This window comes from Acartia tonsa, chromosome 12 (genome assembly GCF_053477335.1).
Source record: "Acartia tonsa isolate MP-2025a chromosome 12, ASM5347733v1, whole genome shotgun sequence".
Taxonomy (NCBI): domain Eukaryota; kingdom Metazoa; phylum Arthropoda; class Copepoda; order Calanoida; family Acartiidae; genus Acartia; species Acartia tonsa.
Window position 1 is genome coordinate 36,159,568 of NC_137271.1, and position 24,838 is coordinate 36,184,405.

The 24,838-nt window shown below is 31.9% G+C and overlaps 1 protein-coding gene across 1 annotated transcript; it reads right to left on the reverse strand.

Annotated features, from left to right (window-relative positions):
* Positions 1-16,982: 16,982 nt before the first annotated feature.
* Positions 16,983-21,450, reverse strand: LOC145334006 (snaclec rhodocytin subunit alpha-like). The gene is made up of 9 exons (XM_080179282.1): positions 21,348-21,450; positions 20,306-20,430; positions 20,017-20,145; positions 19,410-19,470; positions 18,531-18,610; positions 18,207-18,317; positions 17,901-17,965; positions 17,638-17,707; positions 16,983-17,152 (listed from the first exon to the last, which is right to left on the reverse strand). Exons 2-9 carry the CDS (start codon positions 20,427-20,429, stop codon positions 17,145-17,147), a joined length of 648 nt encoding a protein of 215 aa, XP_080035408.1. The 5' UTR covers position 20,430; positions 21,348-21,450; the 3' UTR covers positions 16,983-17,144.
* Positions 21,451-24,838: the final 3,388 nt, after the last annotated feature.

Genomic DNA, 24,838 nt, shown 5'->3' on the forward strand with positions numbered 1-24,838 from the left:
AAGATACTCTATATATAAAGAGTAAAGTTATGATTGTAATGTATTTGAAAGAGCTTTGATTTTAATTGAATGCACGATATTTTAAATATTCTTATTTCATTACAGTTGGCCGGTTTTAAAAGCGAAGCTTTATTATAATTATGCCGTCCGTCCGTCCGTAACGGATAGCTTTTTTCGCTAATTTAGGCATGTTAGAATTGTCCTATTGATTTCAAACTTTGCACGGTGATTCCTGTAGTAGTTAGGTACGATTTATAAAGCGTAGCAACTCTATAATCATTACCAGAATGTACGTACGTCCATTTTAAACATGTTGATTTTTTACTTTTTTAACAACAAATTTTTATGTGATCTAATAATCCGATCATCTGATTTTTGGTAGACTGATTCCTGGGACAACAAAGTACAATATTATAAGCGAAGCAACTCTATAATCAAGTCCTAAAAATGTAAGTATGTCCATAAACATTATTCTGTATCAAGCAGGTTTTCAACAATTTTACTTACAATTTTGCTTCGACATTAATATTCTGATTATTCAGTTCTGACACTATACAATTGTTAGTGTCCGTTTGTCCTACCGTTTCAGTGCTTCGCTTTAATGGATGTTGTCATTCTTGTTATTATATATTTTTTATTGTTTCGTTGCTAATAGACACGATAGACCTTGTACAATAAAGTTTAAAATTTATTTAGTATTATATAAACAAGCTCATTGGCATATACATATTTAGTATATATTCAATTGATGTTTTGCTTGTTTGTAGCTAAAGATCTCGGAAAATGATGGTTTGAAGGGGTTGTACTATTTACTGAATCTTGGAAAGGTTTTATCTAATTTTGTGGTGAGTTCCTTCACCTCGAAAAAAAAATCACATCAACGAAAATGATCCCCCCACCCCTACAAAAATAAATACACGGTGGTGACTCTCCCCTTTCCATAAATCCGGGTCCCCCCCCCCCCCCCCAACTATGAGCCTCTATGGGCGTAGGCAACAGTGTATTAAATAACTATAAATGTAACATTCGAATTTGAAATAGAGAGATTTGGTGATTATTTAGAGGCTATTTTTTTTCAATATTATACACTTGAAATGTTAGTGTTGTAAACATTTATCAATTTTATCAGTTACCACTATCAACATTTTAATTGAATTGATAAGACAATACAGAATTGTATTTTTACTTATAGTTGGGGAGGTGAAACTTGAAAAAATCTAAAAATTGAAAACTTTACACTGACTTAATCGAGTATAATTAAATTACAATTTTTTTGCATACTCAGCAGGTCCTTGATGTACGGTGCAGGATGAACCTTCTGGCTGGTTGTTGTCCATCTCATATAAAGAGCAGAAAATTCAATATTCATATTAAAAGCTAACCTATAATCCATTGTCATATCACTGTATCCTCTAAGAATGTTTATATTAGTGTGGCTTGTAAAACATTACAATTCTATCACAAGAAAAACTATATCCATTTCATGCGAAGAAATCGGATCTTGGACAAAATAGCCTCGGACTTATTGTAAAATCCACGAAATTAGAAATTGTTTAGAACTAGAATTTCGTGGATTTTACAAAAATTATTAATGCCATTATTAAGAGTTGTTTGAGGCTATTTTGTCATTGGCTTTTTTGCCTAAGATCCAAGAAATTCTTTGGTGCTTTTATAGCATAAAAATGAGACTACCTATAAAGTATTGTTTTCTGTTGCATTATACTCTTGTAATATGTTTCTAAAAATTAAGCTTAACCCTTAACGGTCGGGGGGGGGGCGTTGAACGCCCCCCCATCCGGTTTTTTCTATCTCATTTTCTGTGTGTGAAAGATAAAGAGCCCAAACTGCGTGACTTTTTAAGTTTGGGTATGACACATAACCGAGAGTTGGAATTTTTTGAATATCTCCATCCTGGCGGGCACAAGAGCCAGCAAACCTGGCAGGGTCATCCAGGTAAAGAGCAAAAATATTTTTTTGTCTAAAACAAAGCATTTTTTCTTACCTAAATACTAAAATATCCTCTAGTAGTACATCCTCATATTAAATACAGGTGTTCAAGTCAATTTCAGGTTCCAGGTATGATCCTGCAGTTCCTGATCCTCCAGGTCTCCAGAAATCTTTAAATGGCTCCTGTGGCCGCAATTTTTGACTTAGAGACTTCAAATTTTAAACTTAAGCTTTTCTTACAAGTCTACATAACGTTTTAAAATTTCATAAAGATCCGCCGCCGTTTTACCGCCGACCGCCGACTGCGGCGGCAGGCAGCTGCCAAGTACAGCTGCGGCCGCTGAAATTTATATTTTGATATTTGAAATATAAAATTTACATAAAGATTAACATTTTCTGCAAAAAAATTTTTATTCTAGCTTCAAAAATAAAAAAATTACAGCCGTTTGAAATTTTTAAGTAAAAAAGGACCTAAAAACAAAGGTTGTTAAATAAAAGGGTGAAGGAGGCGAAAATTGACCTTGACTTACTTAAGGTCGGAAATTCATCATAACACAGGGGACTTACACAAAAAATTTTAGCCCTCTAGCTCTAATAGGAACTGAGATAACATGGGGGGGCGTTGAACGCCCCCCCCCCCCCCCCCGACTGATTAAGGTGCGGCAAGGGGCCCGACTGTAAAGGGTTAATATTGGATATATCGTCGATGTAATTATCAGGTAGAATTGTTATTATGAGGGCATTTCGTTATTATGTCAGCTATGAGTTATGACATATAAATAAGCACATATGAAGCTTCCCTTGAAAAAAACACCCATTTTAGAGGGTTTGCTTCGGTCAGAAGAAGCATTTCTATTTTACATTATGTGGCGTAGTAGTAGATTTATTTTCCAATATAAAAAAGCCAATATAATAATATACGACAAAATAAGCATAATTATATTCATAATTATATAATTTCAAAATTGTGATGCTTCTTGAAGTTACATTGGCAGCTAAGATGTTGCGTGAGCGGTGTTGTCTCTAGCTGTTGAAAAAAAAGGCAAATGTAAGGTGCACGATATAAATAGTTAAAGTTTCGGCAATGCCTTAGCCAAAAACAGGCACAACTAATTACTTCCTTTACAAGCTATACTACAAAATGTAGGGTAGCTGCGCTACTAAAAAGCAAGGGATGGATGGATGGAATATTTTGACTGTATCATTCTATAAATCACATATTAAAACATAAAAGAACTGACATTTCATAACATTTTGAAATTACTTTTAAATTTCGTTTACGGATTTTCTTTTTTTATTAGAGGATTTTTTTCAGAAATCAACTCCTTAGTTTGATATTCTAATGTCTGCAAAAGATCTCTTCAACTGCTGTACTAATTAAATTTCAAATCTTAAGGAAATATTCTACTTATTTTTTGATGGTTTTAAGCTGAAACTCTTTTTGTTATTACTTGTTGTCCACGGCTACTCCCATTTTTATGGATATTCCGCTATTGCTTCACTTTTTGCCCACTTCAGCTTTTTTGGAAGGGTAGCAACCTTATAAATATAGGATGAAGGGAGGAGTAAATAATAAACAGCGCAACAATATCATGCTAAAATTTTAAGTTAACGTTATTAAGCATAGAAAACACAGCAACTTATGTAAATTAACAAGGGAGGGCAGCTTTCCAAGGATATTAAAATAAAAAAGGATAAAGGTCCAGACTAACAAAACTAATATTAATTATATGCTCTTTTATTTTGATATTCGTTGAAAATTGTCTTTCATACGATGCTATACATGATCTTTCAGTATGTCTTAGAACTGGTTCTAATTCAACAGATATTAATTGGTTTCGAAGCCATACTGGAATAAATGTTTACTATTTAGCTATTAACATATTCTTTACATCTAAAAAATTCTACATATTTCTTATGAAACACATATACATCTTGTATTTGATATGTTGTAATTTCATATTACATAAACAAAACAGTTGTACTTTCATCTGAATCAATATACTATAGTTTTAGAGTAACTGCATTGCAGAAAAATCATTACTAAGAAGGCTTTTTTATTTTTTTAAAAATACAATATTTACCCTTTTAAAGTAATAGGATCTAGCTAACCACTGGACCTATATGGCTTCTCATAGGTCCAGGGAAGGTTTATAACTATTTTCCTCCTTCCCCTTCCCCCCCCCCCCATCCTCATTTCAAGTAACACTATGACCCTACACAAATTGAAATATGGCAATCTCTCTTTTAAAAACAAAATTCAAAGTACCAAAATCAGTTTAAAATTGATGCTTCGTCGCAGCGGAAGCGTGTCTGGCGAGCCTAGTTAAAAGTGGCTTTTCTAAGGAATATGCATTTAGAGGCTATCATTTCTTCGACTTTGAAAAAAACTCTGAATTCTACATATATACACTTATATGAATAATTCATAATTCATAATATGGAATTTTTTGTAGTTGAAAAATTTCCAATTTTTATACTTTAAATTTTTAAAACTACTAGAAGCGTCTCTGTCTGTCTGGCTGTAACAAGAGATCTCTTGAACCATATGAGGTATCCCTTTTTATGTTCTGGACAGGTTTTTATCCTTTTTGTAGATTGGAAGGTGAAATGATTGCCATTATTCAAAAACAAGTCTTAGTCAAACTGTCAGAAAAATTTGATAAATCTATTTTTCTTCTAATCCAGTCCATGAAAATTAAAAAAAAAACATGATTTAAAAGGACGTGTAACGAAAATTTCTAATATTTCTTATTTTTTGATTCATTGACTATACCAGTCAGAGTTTTCTCAGAATTTTTTTTTTCATTTTTGAAAATTTGAGTCACCCCCCCCCCCCCCCCCCCCCCCGACAACGACGAACAACTATTTTAGGTTAGGTTAGGTTTTTAAGCTAGGGAGCCCAGCGCTGCGGCTAGGCAGGCAAAGTGGCCGAGCGCTGCGGCTAGGCAGGCAAGGGGGTCGAGCGCTGCGGCTAGGCAGGCTAGGGATCCAAGCGCTGTTTCTTGTTTCTTATTCATACTTGCAGACATAATTGTCCTTGTTTATTTCTAACCCTAGCTTTATGATCAGATAAGCAAATCTTAATAAACCAAACAAAATGCGGCAAATATCAAGTGATGAAATAGTTCAATTTCCAGTATGGCTTCTCAGCCAAACTGATTTTAATCTAATAATTGTTCATTTTAATATCAGCAGAAAGCTGGCTATAATATGATGCGATAAATAACTATTCCTCCTCTTTAGCTTTTTTTGTGTTTATGTATTAAAATGACCCTACTTTACCGAACCTAAATATAGATCTGTTTTGTATAATTAATTTTATTTAGTATATTTTGCCTTTTGTTTGAAAATCATTAAGATATCCTAAAATAGTGTTTGTAATTTGGACTCATAAAAGCAAAGCTTATCTATATAATTAGCAAGTGCGTCTGTACGTCCACCGTGTACCGCAGAAAAATCCTTAGTCACTTCAGTCACCTAGAAATAATTAGCTTTCCATATAATATACAAAAGGATATAGAATACGTGGATATATTGTTAGGGAAAATTTTATCGTCAATTTAGGTAAGTAATATGGACCTCATGTATTGGTCAATTCGTTAACCTAGTGGGAAAAGAGAGGTTTTGGCAAAGTAGGGGAAGGTTGGTAACATTATTTTTAGCCAGCTACAAGTAACACTTTATTAGAGTACATAAAAATCTGGTGCAATATCCAAGTAATAATGATATACCGGTTAGAATACATAATGGAGTTAACGAATATCTATAATACAAAGTATAATGATGTCTATCTGTCCGTCCGTCTGTCCCTTAAGATCTCGGTAACCACTGAACCGATAGGATTCTACTCTTCAGGGAATCTACCCACTGGTCCTGTGGTGGTTTTAGGGTATTTTTTTGGGGGGTGGGACATCCCAACTCCCCCCAAAAAAACAAAAAATCCCCCTACATTTTTTTTGGAGCCTTTTTAAATTTTATATTACCTCTTGGGGCAAAGTCCGAAGAGGCTATGGGCGAAGCCGCTCGTAGGCAATAAAATGATAAGGAAATCGGTTGATGAATGCACCTGATAATGGTGGTAGAAGAAAATGATAATCAAGACAATAATTTGCCTCCATTGAAAAACAAATTGAAATGATATCATGATAGACAGAAAAACTAGAGATGTATATTTAGATAGCTAGGAGATCTTTAAATAGATAGATAAAAAATAAATAGACAAATACAAAATAATTAATTTTGCATGGTAGCCCCTTGAGGCTACGGGCGATACCACATTTCTATATAACAGTTTTACTTTTTTGTTTTTGTCATCTAAAATATTGTATACTTTTACTGCTGCGAAGTGTCCGATAATTCTAAATGTCCGTCTATCTATCCATAAAACACGAAGTTGGAGAAACAAGATTTTCTCGACTCCTATTCATAATGCAAGGCTGAAACCTTCTTGTCAGTATACCCATCATTATGGAGCATAATCAACTATAAAACATTAATGTTAGTCGGACTTTTTTCACACATATTTCCCCATATTTTTGGAGTTTCTGCAGTTTGATTTAAATTATTTTTTTGGTGACAATATAAAAATTAAATTATCCACTTTTACATAAGATTTTTGTGTTTAAAGATGAAAGGACAGGTACTTTTTTTCATATTTCCCTATTTCCAGGGTTTCGGAGCCGGAGCCGGGAACCGTGGAGCCGCCATATTTTGCTGGAGCCGGAGCCGTAATTTTCGTTAAAAAACGGCTCCGGCTCCGGACTAGATAAATAAAGAGATTTTTTTATAAATTATAATTTGGTAACTCTGTTTTGTCATGTGCAAATGCCCTTTTTAAGTTTTTCAAGTCCATTTTTATCAAAAATTTAACTTTTAAAACCTTTAAAAGTAAAAAATAAAAAATATTTTTTTTTATGGGGGGAAAAATATGTCGAGTTTTTCTTGATTTTAGGTCGGAGCCGGAGCTGGAGCCGGAGCCGAACAAAAATCAAACGGCTCCAAAACGCTGCCTATTTCTTTGGTCAATAGTTTTAAACTCAAATTTCCTGTTGTTCTAAGCATCCAGTATGTAATTACTTTGACCGTCGCAGTCACCATGCAAAATATAATAGCAACCTTTTTTTTTAAATACGTGATATTTCATAAATACGATTGCAATTGTATATATGTTTTTATCTTTATGTATTGCAATCAATTTCATATGAATTAAAATACGTAAATTCACATCAATAAAAACGAATCCACAATAAAATGTATATTAAAAGTTTATTTATATTTTTATAAACAGTTAAAATAAACTAGTTGAAATAGCAAATTTTTTTATGGCGATTTCTCTTTGAGTGATTGTGGTAACCTGCCCCAAAATAGTTAGGTATAAGCCCAAATCATTAATCTTAGGAGGGTGAAAACGCTACATTCCTTTATAATAGATTTTTAAGCACCTTACGGTAACTATATGAAGCCTTATTGTAAAGAAGAACCTTATCTGTTTAGCAGTAGGCAAGATATTTTGATACAAAATTAGCTGGTATATAATGTGATAAGACAATGGCTGATAAAGAAAATTACCCTTTTTGTAGATTACAATTTGTTGTTGAAACGTTTTCATACACAACTTAATAAACCAACCAAAGAGTCCCTAAAGTTGTTAAGCCAACGAATAAGAAAACATAATTAAAAAACTTTGGGAACTAATGTAATGAACAGCCCTCCTTCCCTGAAAATATCGACTGACACACACACACACAAAAAAATGGATTTGAACAGAAACAAATAATAAAATCTTTTAGCTATAAATCTTTTCCAATTTGATAAACATTAGAAATCTAATTAAAATGCCAATAATTAGAAATAAATACCATTGTATTTTTATACTTGAATTTTTATTGTTTTTATATGTATGTGGTCGACTATAAATCTGTTCTTATAAACTTGGTATGGTTAGATACATGTTTAGATTACAGTGTTTTGGAAGAGTATCTTCTAACACCAAACATTTTATGGTTTCATAGATATATGATCAATATTATAATACCCTCAACCATATCACAAAGAACCATGGATGTACCTAACTACAATTGCTCTATAACATAGCAACTGAAATATTAAAATACTCTCTATATCATATCACAAAGATCTATGTATGAACCTAACTAGATATGCTCTATCACATGTCAATTAAAATATTATAATATCCTCACCTATGTCACAAAGAACCATGTATATACCTGACTAATTATGCTTTATTATATGTCAGCTACAATATCATGATATCCACAACCATATCACAAAAGTCCACAGATGTACCTAACTAAGTCTGCTCTATCACATATTAACGAGAATATTGAAATATTCTCTATCAAATCACAAGAATCCACAGATGTACCTAACTAGGAATGCTATATCACATGTCAATTAAAATATTGTAATATCCTTACCTATGTCACAAATATACATGGATATACCTAACTAGATATGCTCTATTACATGTCCACTAAAATATTTCAATATCCTCTATCATATCACAAAAATCTACAGATGTACCTAACTAGGTATGCTCTATTACATGTCAACTAAATATTGAAATATTCTCAACCATATCACAAATATTCATGGATGAACCTAACTAGGTTTGCTCAATCACATGACAACTAAAATATTTCAATATTCTCAACCATATCACAAATATCCATGGATGAACCTATATGCTCTATTACATGTCAACCAAAATATTTCAATATCCTCTATCATATCACAAATATCCATGGATGAACCTAACTAGGAATGCTCTATCACATGTCAATTAAAATGTTACAATAAGAATTGATACCCTACCTAATATAAAAAGATAGGTATAAATATTTTGAATAACAAATAGGTAATATAATTTGTGAGGATTTTATTACAATGTCTTTCACAATAAATTTTGCAATAAATACTCTTTTAAAGGCCCTACGTTGGCATACAATAGCAAGAGTTTTTATCAACTTTATGTTATTCCCAATGGATATTATAACAGGGGAAAAATTGTCGACAATTTAGGTTGCTAACATAGACATCCTTTATTATTCATCTAATAGGAAAGGAGGGGATAGGGTAAAGGGGATGGAAGTGGAGATCGTTATTTTAGCCAGCTACAAGTTTCACTTTATTAGAGTACATGATAATCTGATGTAAGATCCAAGTATTGATAAATTCATTGTTATTTCTTTAAAAGTTGCCGTAGCTGCGGAGATGATGCATTGGGGTGTCGCTTTTTCCTTTTTAGGGGTGGGATTTCCTAGAAAAAATGGACCAAAACCTGCTCGGTACAAATACAAGCTTCCAATGGAAATTCTATATTTATCAGGATGACTGTTCGAAAGAAATCATTTCGTATTGGGTCTTTGAAATCAGCTAATAGCGTCGGAAATATAAACACACAAATCTCTACAAAAGAACAAAAAAATTGCTAGCAGACAAAAGGGTCTCAAACACTTGAGCCAGGTATTTGTTTGGATTATGTATTTATACTGATTCCTATCCTTTACTATGCTCAGCATCCAAAAGTATCAAGGCATAAGTGGATGGGAAAAGGGAGAATATATATCCAGTCTATTCTATAAAGTAGTAAAGCTTTTTTGTCTGTAGCTAAGGATTTCAATAACTACTGAGCCGAATGAGTTCTTCATCTTAGAGATGCTTCACATAGGTCTTGGTATGGTTTTAGGCTATTATTTAAGAGTTAAATCTTATAATGGTTTTAGGCTATTTCTCTGTCCTTTCCTAACCATTCGACTACATAGATTCTAAATACTGCATAAAGTATATAAGTTGAATTTATGTAAGTTTTTATTTTTAATGCCCTGAAAGTTGTCATGCTTGAATTCTATTAATGACAGTTGATGGAATGGAATATTGATTCTACTCCATAGTCCTATCTCTATCTCCCCGAGATGTATCCAAATCTAGAATAAATAATCGCTTCTGATTTACATTCCGTTCGAAACTTTTTGCGCTTAAAACTCACGAGAAAAAGGTTTCAGTAAAAGTTGTATAAATCATTTTTAATTCAAGTCTGTATTATGTGTTTTGTTAGGTGCTATGCATCTAGCAACTAGGGGAGTAGATAAAATAGCCTAAAACCATCCCAAAAAAAAACAAAACCTTACAACTCTATGTAATGAAAGGGCATGTCGATAATGTTTCGAATATATCGAAAATTTGTCAGAGATGGCCACTTTTATATTCATATAGTCGACAAAAACCGCTAATAGTGTATTTCGACACAACACTAATGTTAGATTAATAAATGTATAAAGTATAGATGTATAATCCAGACAACTACCTTGCCAAAGTGATGTACACCCTTTTCGTCTGCTAGCAAAATTCATTATATTCTTTGTAGGGGTTTTGGCTGTATTTATATTTCCGACGATATTGGCTGACTTCAAAGACCCAATACAAAATCGGGATAGGGACCCCACTCTGTGGGCAAAGTTACATATAGCTCATGTATCGATTGCAGGTATCAATTTCGTGAGAGTTCCTTCGTAGAGAACATAAATTTGGAAAAATCGTACAGAAAGTTCGTATTCATAATCCCAAAAAAGTGGGGTTATTTCAAGGGCGTCCAAGTTTTTTCATTTTGGGGGGTTAAAATTCCAAATTTTGTGGGGGGGCCTATGGCAACCCGAATTTAATTTTTTTTTTGCGGGGGGGGGGTAATCTTTACATTATATAGGCAAGGACGTCCAAGCTTTTTATCTTTTAGGGAGGTAAACATTTAAACTTCAAAATATTGGTTTTTATTTATTCTTCTTATAGTATCGTATTGGTATAACCTTTTTTATTATACCTTATACAATAATACTTCTTTTTGAGGTTAACAAACTTTGAAATTTTTTGGAGTTTAAAAGTTAAAGTTGGTCTTCTCCTGAATTTTAAAAAAGGTGGGGTCTGTTCCCTTTATCCCCCCTATGTAAACGCCCGTTTGGAGAGAAAGGAAGTAGTAGACAACAGGTGCAGATCATGGCGTTCATACATTTACCGTTAAATTAAAAAGAATAATAATAATAAATTATTAATTAGCAATGTTTTTTCTACATATTTTCATTTATTATTCAAATAAATCTTGTGAAAATTATAATTATAATTTTTTGGACAAAACCAGTCTCCTCTAAACTGAGAGTCCAGTTATTTTTTCTTAGCTGTAATGTATAAACACCTAATGTCAAACTATGTCCTTCACACATTTCTGCAAATTAACAATATAGCAAATGTTTATGTATCCTAATATTGAAAACATAATATAAAAAGTTAAGAAATGTATCTATTATATTCACATATTGAACAATTGACAATATGTAATTAATATTTTCTGCTAAAGTTTATTGCATTTCATCTTCTTTTGTTGTCTTCTTTTATATTTAATGGAGTCTAGTTTTCATAAACTAAATTATTTTTTGAGTTTTTGAATAGCACATTTATTTTGTTATAAGAATGAAACACCATAATAATAAATATGAGTGACCTATCAAGTTTATGAGAAGTGCAATTTAAGAGAAAAGCTACTCTATAATTCACCTTGCCTTTTATTGTGTCACAAAAAATATTTAAAATTTGAAAAAGGCTTTCATTTTATTGTTTTTTTTGCATGAAAGTATTTGTATTTATAAAAAAGAAAAATGTAAACTCTTATTGTTATACCATATCAACCCTTAAAATAGATTAGTAGATGTCAGTCTTATTGAATCAGATAATAATAATATTACATTAATTTAATTTGCTAAAATATATAAACACTTATATATAGATACAGGAAGGATGTAGAAACATAAGTTTATTACCCTATTTTCAAGAAGATTTAATCAAGGATACCAATGTAAAAGTTAACAAAATATATAATTCTTTACAAAAACACACACACACACACACTTACAAAATATTGTCTTAGGCAAATTTAGAGTTATAGGAGTTTTACAGAGATAGTCCGTCCCCAAATTAGAAACAATGGTAAATGATGGGATATGTAGGTATGAGTTAAAGCACACAAACTTTTTTTTTTATCTTTTCATTAAATCCAATTAAGTTGCACTTTAAAAAAGGTGTTGTATTAAATTTTGTACCTGATAGTATTAATCCTTAAAAAATTTTTATTATATGCAGCTGCAGTAATTCTACCATACTCACAGAGTTCAGGGATAAGTAAATGTAAAAAAAAATTTCTTAAAAATTGATTTCAAGCTTTAAACATAGAAATTTGTATAGTAAAGAAAATGTTGATTATGTTATTATTTGTTGTGATTATGTTAACATTTGTTGGCATATACTTGTTTAATGTACTCTGAGATACTTTTACCTATTTTAAGACTTTTATAAAAAAATATATATATATAGATCTAACTTTAAAAAACTTAAAATTACCTTTAAATAATAGATTTATTCTTTAATTAAAATTTAAATTTATTGTAGTAATTAATTTCAATATTTTTGATCAATTTGCGTATCATATTATTTGAACTATCATGAATAGATCACGACGAAAAAACTTTCGTACGAAATTTCTATACGTTCGAAAATCCCAGTGATCACCCATGTATCCTATATTCTTTTATTTTAATCTTAGATTAGCCAGGCTTTCATTTATTTGATATTATTATGTATGCCTACACCCCTGCATATTACACTTCCCCCTTTATCCTAACATATATTATGACTGCAGCTTTTTACCCCCCGTCCGCCACCTTTAAGACAAAAAGAAGTTGTTATGGTTGGTAAAAAAATAACCATGGAAGAAGGGGTCATTGGACTGAAATAAAACTTTAACTAATTCAATGACTCAAAAACTTTGAGTACTTTTATTAAATTTTAATTGGTTGATTCCTAGGAAAATAATTATCTTTGTCTTAAAGAGGTGTCATTTTGTTAATCATTATTTGGTATGCACAAAAATTTATCGTCCATTGTCTTATCCCTTGAGATTCCTGAAAGAATCCAAAAGTATGTGTGATGCGTTTTCTTTTTATGGATGTAGCATTGGGGATGGCATGGAAATTCATGTTTATTAACAGAGTTTCGATCCCGAGAACTTTTTAACATCCAGCTAAACTGCAACAGACTAAAGAGGGTGCAATGTTCACTGAAATATATTTCTAAATAAATAGTTATTAGGGACGGACTTTTTTCACTCCATTGGAAGCTTTTATAGTGCCTATAAAAAATGGTATACATTTTTAGATTTGATTAGATTACATTTAATATTTGACACACAAATGAAAATTACAAAACTTTTGGCCGAAAAATACCAAATGGCGTCATATTAGAATAATAAACTATTCTAGTATGACGTCATTCGGGATACCTTGCCCAAAAGTTTTTAATTTATCCCCTTTTTCATAGAATTTTTTCGCTTTAATGTTAAATCTTAAGAAAAAACTTTTTTGGGATGACAGAATCAAAATATTTTCTCCAATTGTTCTGAGCATCCAGTAATTTACTTTGACCGTCATCATACAAAATAAAGTAAGGTTTCGTATTTATTTTTTCCAATAAATCTATTTATGATTTTGACAAATTCTCTTTAAATCTACATGTACAATTACATATTCCCATCTACGATTATTTGTGCTTCACTACGTATGGATGTTTTCATCCTTGTTTATTTTCGTATCCCCAGACAATGAGAAATCATGACAAGCCTAAAATATTTATTTCTACTAGCTGCTAATCCATCTCTTGTAATATGTTAAAAGGATAATCAACAAGTTCAATAAGTTGAGAAAAAAATAGTTTTAGTTTGAATTATTATTCTAATGATACTATGATTTTAGTAGCAAAGCTACTCTATCATTCAAGATGTCCATCCGTCTGTATGTCCGTCCGTAAGAAACAGAATGGAAGAAGTGTGGTTTTTCTCGGCTCCTATTTAAGATAGACAGTTGAAATTTCCAAATTCCTATGTAGCATTATTAACTATATTACGTCTAGGGGCAGTCAGACTGCTTTTGGTTTATATATTTTTCACATATTTCCCCATATGGGCCATACCTTTGTAGATTTTGGTCCGGTTTACCAAATTTTTTGGCTAACATTTTCAAATTTTAATTTTCAGTCATTTTTTTTTGTGTTCATAGATAAAAAGACAAGTACTTTATTACTCCACCTATTTTAGAAATGAGGTTTTGTCTAATCACAGAGGGTCCTTTTAAATGTTATGTTCTGTGTATGTTCAGAGCCAATTAGACAAGGCTTTCTTATACAATTTTAACTTTTGGAATGTGTTGTAGTACACAAATTATTTATTATTGCTTTCTTATCCTATTCATATGATATAATGTTTTGAAGTTCTAGCCCCTGTGGGTGGCTATAACCCTACATGCAAAAAAAAATCTTAGGCTGATCTGAAATAAGTATGTTAAAAAAATTATTGAATGTCAGTAAGGGTGGGGAAATTGGACATAAAATTTTGCTATAGCCCAAAGTTTTAAAAAACACGTTTTCTCATTCGTTAGCTAAACAACATTTGAAGGTTTTATTAAATCTTGATTGTATAGTGCAAACAATGATACTATTTTCCAACAATAATTTCTATCTGCAAAAGGAATCATTTTGTTTATTAATTATTCGTCCATTGTTTATGCCTTAAAGTCCCTCCAAAATTTTTGCCCTAGGGGTAAAATTTGCTTGGGGGGGGGGGGGGGAATTACCCCCCCTGAAATCTGTTGGCAGGGGTAAATTTTGTTTCCCCCCCCCCAAAAAAAAAATTACCCCATAAGTATTATAATAACGTTTTCTTATTTGTTTGCTTATTAACTTTGGGGACTTTTATGAAATTTTTATTGGTTAATTGAAGTTAAGTTTTGTTTCCAAACGTTTCAATCGCTAATTGTAATCTATAAAAGGGGTAATTTTGTGTATCTAAATTAAGGATGTACATAATTTATTGTCTTATACCTTTATTTCCCTGGCAATAAGATATGTTTTTGCAATGTTTAACAAAACACATTTGCTAACATTTAGAAAATCGAGCCTTTACTATAATTCTTTTATAGTTGGTTTTATTTCCAATAAGAATTGTGTGCCGAGAAAAATTATTCTTTGCTTAAAACTTTACTTAACTCTTTTTTTGTTTTTTTTAAATTTCTGTGCTAACTACGGACAAATTTTCTTAATAACCTACAGATTTATCCTTCAAAATCTCTATATTAAGAAAAGTTATCAATCGCATCGTATTTTAGACAGCTTTCCGCGTATATTTTTTTTAAAAGTTCAAAGCTTATACCCAGCTTTGTTAGGCCTGATGGGTCCGAAGCCCGGTCTAACAAAACTTATATTTTTAAAATTTTCATTTTTATATTCTTGAGAAAAATGTCTGTAATACTATGTTATACATGATTTTTCAGTATGGCTGAGAATTGGTTCCTATCCAGCGGATATTAATCGATTTTGATGCGATACTAGAATAGTTATTCTCGCATCGTATTATAAACGGCTTTCCGCGGATATAGAAAGTACAAATATGAGATTAAAACTAGTTTTTTTTAGCCCCGAGGTGCCGGAGGCACCGGCTAAAAAAACTGGTTTTAATCTTATGATTGTACATTTCTATATTCGTAGAAAGCTGGATATAATATGATGCTAGACATAGTTTTTTCGTATGGATGAGAACCGGTTCCTATCCACCGGATTCGAATGAATACGAGAAAACTATTTACAAAAATTGAATAAAACAAATAAATTAGATATTTTGTTGGGACAACGGAAAAAACTACAAAAGTCAAAAGTGGATTTAATTTTGCATGGGTATCAAGGAAACATTGTAATTATATTGAATTACATACATTCTTGTTATATTATCAAATTTCTTTTTGGGATTGTCTTATTATTTACTAGTAGCTGTGCCCATAGCATAAAGAGACGATGTCTTTAAAGGGGCTTTAATGCTTTAAACCTAAGACCTATGTTAAGTTTCATTAAAGGGATAGCTCAATTAGTTCAGTGCTCATTGAAATCTAACTATGCTTTAGACAAATAACCTAACTACTTTAAATAATACTAGCATAGATTACGCCCCTATAGGCATCTAAGGGCATTTGAGAGGGGGGGGGTTGAACATCCAAAAAATAGCTTAAAACCATCACAGGCCCAGTGGGTATACTCCCTAAAGAGCAGAGTCAAATCGGTTCAGTGGTTACAGAGATCTTATGCTTCACACAGACATTGTTCTACTTTAATTTGTACTAGCGGCTAGAGGCCTCTAGAGAGGCACTTGAGGAGGGGGGGAGTTGAATTTTTCATTTTAGATTAAAACAGAAAAAAAAAATTTGGGGGGGGGGGTGATTTCTATTGGAAGAATGTTTAGAATGGACGTAAGGACATTTTGGAAATGATTATAGAGTTGCTACGCTTTCTAAATCATTCCTAGCAACAAAAGGAATCACCATGCAAAATTTGAAATCGATAGGACAATTCTAACATGTCGAAATTAACGAAAAAACCTATCCGTTACGGACGCACGGACGGGCCGACCCTAGTTATAGAAAAGCTTGGCTTTTAAAAATTTTGCTAAATGGTACAATTTCTGAATAATGGAATACATATTATTGTATGTCCAGAGGGGAAAACGAGGTTGAAATGTTTTCTAACAGATATTCAACTATTTACATGCATTGCTTTCATCAAAGAAAGAAAGATGGATAGATAATTTTTTCTGGTGAAAAGAAGTTTGTCTTTCTGAAACGATGTATATCCGGTGAATTACGACCGGTTATTAGCCATACTGAAAAATTATGTCTAGCATCGTAAATCAAGTTTCTTACGCCTTTGGAATCCTGGGTCTAAAAAACTGGTTTTAATCTTATAATTTTTGTATCCGCGGAAAGCTGTTTATAATACGATGCGAGAAATAACTATTAAAACCATTTCAAAACTATTATGCATATAAATGTACAGAATAGTTATTTATCATTGTATTATAGACAGCTTTCCGCGGATTTATTCATATGCCTTAAGTAATCCGGCCCATATTACTATAAATAAAGAAGATGAAGAAAAATTATGTTATTAGATTTATTAAAGGATTAAATAATTTTACAACAATAGATATATGAAGAACATTATATTAGATAGATAAATATATACATAATTTTATTGAACATTTAAATCTTTGAAATAAATTCTTTTTATAGTTGATATCTTTGCAATCTCGTTAGAATTTAATTTCCTGAAAAAAAGAAAAATTTGATTTAGAGATCAAATCATAGAAAATTATGTCTTATTTGTTTTAAATATGTTCATATATCCTTTTATCCAGTCTTCTTAGCAAACTCACAATTGTTTTATTATCCCCTATTAAAACTGTACTTTGCCCCTTGAGGCATCTACTGCACATAAGGTAAAGGGGAATCGACCCCTTCTCATCCTTTTCAATTTTTGTCTCAAAAATAAAAAGTTAAAATATTTTTTTTACGGGGGCTCATTTTTCCTAAGGGCGATTTCTTTTAAGAGGGTTTTAGTATTTATAAACCTCTGAGAAGCCATATTTTAAAAGGAGAACCATATCTGTTCAGCGGTTAGTGAGATCTTTCGGTACAAACAGACAGACTTACAGTATTACTTTTATGTAAGGATTGTATTTTCAAATTCTTCCTATTTTTGAGTAATTTAAAACTGCAATAAAAAAGGAAGTTTACTTTTATTTTTTATTACCTTTTTTAACACAGAGTGCGAATGCGATTTCATCACAAAAGGCGAAAAACCACTTGTGAGGGCTTCGAACCTAAAATAAAAACATGCATAATTTTTCAGGTATTACCCAAGAATTTATTAATCATTATTATTATGTATATAAATTTTTTTATTGTTTTGATTAATTTGCAAAGGTTTCATAATATCAGAAAAATCATCATTAGAAAAAATATTCATTAAGAAAAAGACAAAATGACAAACAGACATGAATTTAAAGTTTTAACCTGCTGGGCTGCACATCTTTCATAATGTCTGTCAGGGTGTCCCGGCAGCCAGTTTGTATAGGTAACTGAAATAGAATATACAATTACATTGCATGTTGACAAACATTCATATTGAGTAGATCTGCTACCAAGAAGAAAATAAAAACCTGCGGGGCTATTTAGTACTTAATGTAACCTAACCTAACCTAGCCTGAAGTAATAATGAATAGTCAAAAAATGCTGATAAAATCTAAATCTGAATTGGACATTTAATCCTTTACTTGAAGACGACTTTCAACAACAAAAAGCTTTTAGGATAAATTATACCTGGATAATTAGTAGACCATTCAATATCTTTAGTATAATGCCCATTATCTCTTAGTCCAATCCAAACGGAACACTCACCATCAGGACAAGATCGGGTGGTCTGTAGCAAATCTAAAAATCAAATAGTTTGTATGTCCAAAATCTAAACTTAGCTGAATTGTTGAATTAAATTGTTTTAGTGGTTATGATCTTAAGGGGAAAATTGAACATCACTTCTCTTTTTAAAAGTATAATATTGAGACATTTTATTTGTTGTTTTATTGCGGACACTGAAGTTTAAATCTGATAAACTAATTCTATCAATGCTAATTTAATTCTACTTACTTGTTGTGATGAATTGTTGTTCCTGTTGGTTTCGGACGAAAGCTAATTCAGCAGCTTCCCCATGAAAATCACTCTTAGCCCTACAAAATATGATTATGAATAAATGGTCGTATAAAAGACTCTAATGTTTAGATTGGCTGTTAAAGTAGGTGTTGATTAAGTTAAATAAGGCCTAATGAGATCTGTAATATAGATTCCCAATAGAACAGCAAATGAGTTGTATACAGGATAAAAATTTTGAAAACAAGGATGACAACATCCATAAAAACGAAGCTCTGAAACGGTAAGACAAATGGACATTAACACTTGTATAATGTCAGAACTAAATAATCAGAATGTAAATGTATAAGAGTCAAAGCAAAATTGTAAGTAAATTTGTTGAAAAACTGCTTGATACAGGATAATGTTTATGGACATACTTACATTTTTAGGACTTGATTATAGAGTTGCTTCGCTTATAATATTGTACTTTGTTGTTCCAGGAATCAGTATACCAAAAATCAGACCAATCGGATAATTAGGTCCCATACAAATTTGTTGTAAAAAATGTAAAAAAACTCAACATGTTTAAAATGGACGTACGGACATTCTGGTAATGATTATAGAGTTGCTACGCTTTCTAACTCGTACCTAACTTCTACAGGAATCATCATGCAAAGTTTGAAATCGATAGGACAATTCTAACAAGCCTAAATTAACGAAAAAAGCTATCCGTGACGGACGGACGTACGGACGGACCGACCCTAATTATAGAAAAGCTTCGCTTTTAAAAGGATCTTAACAAATATAATGCAGAATATCTTTAGTAAAAGTCAAGAAAATCACATTTTCATAGCATTACTGCATTAGAATTTAGAAAGAAATGAATTAATAGATCACCTGCAAGCAAGTCTAGCTTCATCCCACGTGAAGTCTTGATCAATTATTGTATAACAAAATCCTGTGATAAAATATTTAATAAAATCAGATTAACATTTTTCAAAGCATTAAAAAAGCACTGAACCAATGAATGATAACATTTAGCTGCCAAATGTATTTCTTTTAAATAAGTAAGGAAAATGAAGTTTGTTTAAAAGCTCCTATCGCGGCTTCTAATTTAGGAAGATGACTTTGGTCATACCTGAAAATCTAAAATGGTGCAAAGACAATTTTGTGCATAGGGTTCAACTTTAAAATATTTTTTTAACAGCTTACTTTTATTTAATAAAATACAACAAAGCATAAGGCCACCTAAATCGTGAACAGTAGCATAGCTGTCTATAGTACCCTAGCAAAATGGGAATATATGTCAGTGCTTTTAGCCTACCTATTCTATTGACCTACCCCATACTCCATCTCTTTTCTAGGAAGCTTCTCTCACCCTTCCCTTTCTCTTTCCCTCTACTATGACGTCAATAGAATAGGTAGGCCAAAAGCGGTGACATCTAGTCCCATTTTCCTATGTCACTAAGGACAGCTACACAGTAACTTCTAAATTAAAGCCTACCTGTTGACTGATCCAATATCCAGCTTGCATCACTGCACCTTGATCCAGCATTGGTGATATGAATATTATTCCCGTCACGATGTACTTTGTGTTGGCCATCAAGATTGATGTACACATTAGCATTTCCACCTTAATTAAAAATGGCTGGTATGAACATCAGAAAGGGATGAGATAACTGTATGAATTTGAGTTCTAGTTTAAGCTTTGTATGATTTCGGGAAATGAAATAATCTTCATATGATTATTAAAACTCTAGTGCTAGGACTAAATATACAAAAAGTTATCTTACCATATCCAATTCCCGTGCCAATACCAACTCCTTGCGCTGATCTGCCTTCTGATTGGTTAGTTGGATGACCAATCGCATTTGACAATAAACAGAACAAGGGTAACAAAAACATATAGCAAGCCATCCTAGAAAAAATAAACTTGAAAATAACATAGAGACAAGGCTTACAAATTTATGAATTTCACTAGCGCCTTCGCCCCTAGCCTCTAGGGGCTTTGCCCCATTAGGTAGTTTTTAAAAAAATTTAAAAAAATTCGGGTGCCCCGAACCATACTCTCCCCCACCCCCAATTTTTTAGGGGGTATGGGGTGTCCCACCCCCTAATAAAATAGCTTAAAACCACCAGAGGACCAATAGTTATATACCCTGAAGAGTAGAATCCGATCGGTTCAGTGGTTACCGAAATCTTAAGCTTCAGACGGACAGACATCAAGCTACTTTGTAATATAGATAATAAAGAGTAATATAGAGCAGGGGGGCCATTTATTATCAAGTTGTTAATTACACTAGTCCCCAAAATTTTATAATAACGTTGACTCCTTATTCGTTGGCTAGAAAATTGCAATCTTTGTAAAAAAAAGGGGTAAAATTGTGTATCATCATTAGGGATGAATATCAATGTATTGTCTCGAACACAGTAATAGTGTCTGACTGATTATGACGTAACAAAAAAAATTAGCCAATGAGAGGCCACTATAAATTTTACCATTGGTCAATAACGGCCTCTCATTGGCTATTTTTTTTGTTACGTCATAATCAGTCAGACACTATTACTGTGTTCTATTGTCCCTAATTAAAGGGTAAATAAATATTTATAAAAAGAAATACAAAAAAATACTAAAGGGGTAACATTGTATATCATCATTGGGGATAAACATCTATTTATCGTCTCTGATTGAAGGGTAAACAAATATTATTAAAAAGAAATACAAATAATAATTTTAATAGTTAAACATATCATTCATCATTATTAATCTCATGACAACGAAAATTTGATGAAAAATTACCGTTTGTAAAGATGAGAATTTGAATATAAATGTACCTGTTTTTACCAAGACTATCTAACTGCAACTGAGCAGCATTCCTAAATTTGTTATTAAAATCAATGGTAGACTGATAAGTAAAGTTATTTCCCCTATTTTTAAACCATAGCTCCACCCTTTTATGTAGTTATAATTAAATTTAAAACTTAAGAGTAAATTTGTTTCCATATTTTTAAATTAAAGATCCACATAAAGCTTTTTATAGCTGTGTTTTAATCCTGTTTTAATCCTTAGCTCCACCCATTTTCCTTTTCCCTAATTTCAGACTGATAAGTAAAGTTATTAATCCGTTAGCTTCACCCATTTCAAAGCTCTACCCTCTTATAGCATGATAAATATCATGCAAAATTTTTCTGTACCTGTGTTTGTTCTTTTAATCTAATCAAAAATTATATATTTCTTTCTATTAAAAGCTCCACCCAGTTTTTTTTCCATTATTTTTAAATCATAGCTCTAATCTTTTAAAATGTGATAATTTAATATCACATAATCATTTTTTGGACCAGTATTTGTTCTTAAAAATATTTACCCATTTAATAATCCATTCCTGTTTTTATCCTAATCTCCGCCCACTTTATTTTTCATTAATTTAAGCCTGATAAGTAAAGTAATTTCCCCTATTTCTAAATCAAGCTTTAATTTTTGTATATTCGGATTTTTAAAAATAATTGTCAAGCTCCACCCACTTTAAAGCTCTACCCTTTTATAATGTGATAAATATCATGTAAAGTTTAAATATACCTGTATTTATATCTTAAACAATTTACCCAAATCATAATAATTCATTACAAAATCAATGATTCACCTTTTATCAATTTGATTAATAACACATAGATTTTTTTTAATACAGTAAGGGAGTTGAATCCATTTTTATAGAAGCAGAAATAAAATCTATGACTACGGTTTTGACCCTTTAAAAAACATAATCTACCATTCCACTTTCCCCTCTCTTGGTGATGATATCATAAACGCCAATATGATTTTTGAAATCTACCATTCCAATTTTGCCTCTCTTAATGATGATATCATCAATGCAGATACGATTTTTGAAATGTACCATTCTACTTTCAAGAGAGGCAAAACTGGAATGGTGGTTTACACTTTTAACATTGACATAATTGAAATCATACTTACTATTTTTAAATTATAACATAGAGTGATCAACACAGTTTAATTAAACATGTTATTTTTATTTGATAAGTCCAATACACAGTGTTTCATGTCAAGAACAATCTTCAGTTAGATAAATAAAAATACATGATGCTTTAATGAGCATAAATTCTATACTGTTTATTAAAAACAAAAGATGATTTTTTTCTTGCAGTGGAGGTAAGGAACGAGTGGGGGGGGGGGGTAATTTTGCATAAAGAAAGGGAAAGAGGTGAGGTATTTAAATTTTAGCATTTAAACTATGACTAATGTTTCTTATTTTAACACATAAAAAGGCAATATGTACTTTGTAGTAATGAATATTATGCATGATATATATAAAAAAATTGCTATGATATGGCCATATAAGGTTAAGTTTGGTCCAGTAAGTACTTTTTTCGATGTATGCAGTGGTTGAAGACTTCATTTCTCATGTTGAGTGATGTTGTGGTTGATTTTGAAGCATGGGCAATGGAAACACATTCTGTCAGGTATAATTGGCATTTCTTGAAGTTTTGGTTGTAAGTCGTTGCAAGGGCTTTTATTGACCATTTTAGGCTGTGTGGCTTGTTCTGTTCTTTAAGCTTTGAAATGCAGTCAGAAAGCTTGGTACCATTGTTGTTGTGTCTAAATGAGTGTAAGTGTTTGTAGTATCTGTTTTTAAAAGGTCCAGATGACAGCCCTATATATTGGTATTTAGTTTGGTTTGTTTCATCTGTGACAAGGGCTTTGTATACTAAACTTTCTGTAAGGCATTTTCCAACCAGGGGGCAATCTTGTGGATTCCTACAGTTGCAACCCTTTTCTGTAGGTAGGTTTGATTCACCCAGTAGTTTTTTGTTATGGCTCTGGATTATACTTCCCATGTTAGCCATTGTTGAATATGAAACTTTCAATGTGTTTCTGTTGTAGTATTTATGAAGTGGTGAGTTTTTTGGGAAGTGTTTGTCAACTAGCTTTAAGAACTCCTTGGCAATGTTAGTTTTTACTGCAGAGTTGTATGGAGGATTGAACCAAATTACTTTCCTTTTTCTGTTCTTTGGCAAAGTGTTTCGATTTTGTTGTTGTTGTTTGTATGTTAAAGTATGCTTGTAACCTGAGGCTTTTAAAGCTTTTTCATACTTGGCTATCTCTGATTTAAAAATCGTTTGATTACTTGATAGCTCAGAAATTCTGTTTTCTATCATATTGGGAAGTTGCTTGATTACATTAGCAGGGTGACATGACTTTGTGTTAATGTAACATGGAGGATTTGTTTCTTTCCTGAATGGTTTGTGTGTTCCATTGTTAAGGTTTAAAGTTGTGTCTAAAAACTTCACAACTTTTATGCATATGTTTGTGGTTATTTGAAAGCCAAGTGATTTAAAATGTTGGGTGACTTTTTTCTTCAAACTTTCGGCGCCTGGGCCACTCAAATTTGTCACTGCTAGTCCATCGTCCCTGTATAGGCCAATATATTGTTGGGGTATGAGGTTTTCTAGGCCATTGAGAAGGAAAAGGCCAACAAGTTCAGCAACCTCTGCTGAATCATAACTGCCCATAGCAACATCAAATTTTTCGCCTTTCTTTTTAACCCATGCTTCACCATCAGAAAATAAGAATGTTTGTCTAGAATGCATGATGATATCTACTTCATCTTGGTTGATACAGGTATGTTGTTTAGCAAAATTAATTGCTTTTAAGAGGGTTTCTTTTGAAATACTTGGATAGAATGATTCAATATCAAATTGAAAGAATGTAAGGCTTTGTTTGTTGTTTAGTTCTTTAAACCAATTTAGAGCCTCTTTGTGCTAGACCATTGGTTTGAACCGGTTTTGGCTTTGATTTCTTTGTTGACTTTTGCCAGGATGTGTTTGCTTATTTTTCCAATCTCAGTTTTTGAAGGATTAATAAGTCTGCATTTGATCCGACCAGGAAAGTCTTCTTTATGGTCTTTGATTGTTATAAAGCTTGAAGTGTCTGAAAGAATTTCAGCTCTTTTAGCCACATCAAATTTATTGGCTAAAGTTTTTGCCTCTAGGTTAGTGTTGTTCACCTCATTTATATTTACTTTCTTGTAATCCTTAGTTATGTTGTTCAGAAGTTGGTTCTTATACTGGGCTAAATTCATCTTGTATAAATTAGCTGTTTTGTCTGCACTAACTATTATGTCGGGTGAGTTTCTTATTATATTGCAGTCATTTTTGAGGCGTTTTTGAAACTCATTTGTTTGTGGACGATATTTTATGTTTGAAATTAACTTAACAAGGTCTTCTTTGAATGGTTTTAAATCGAAGGCCTCCTTATACAATGGAATAGAAAAGTTTGATTTAAGGCCAAAAGAAGGTTTATGTATATTTGT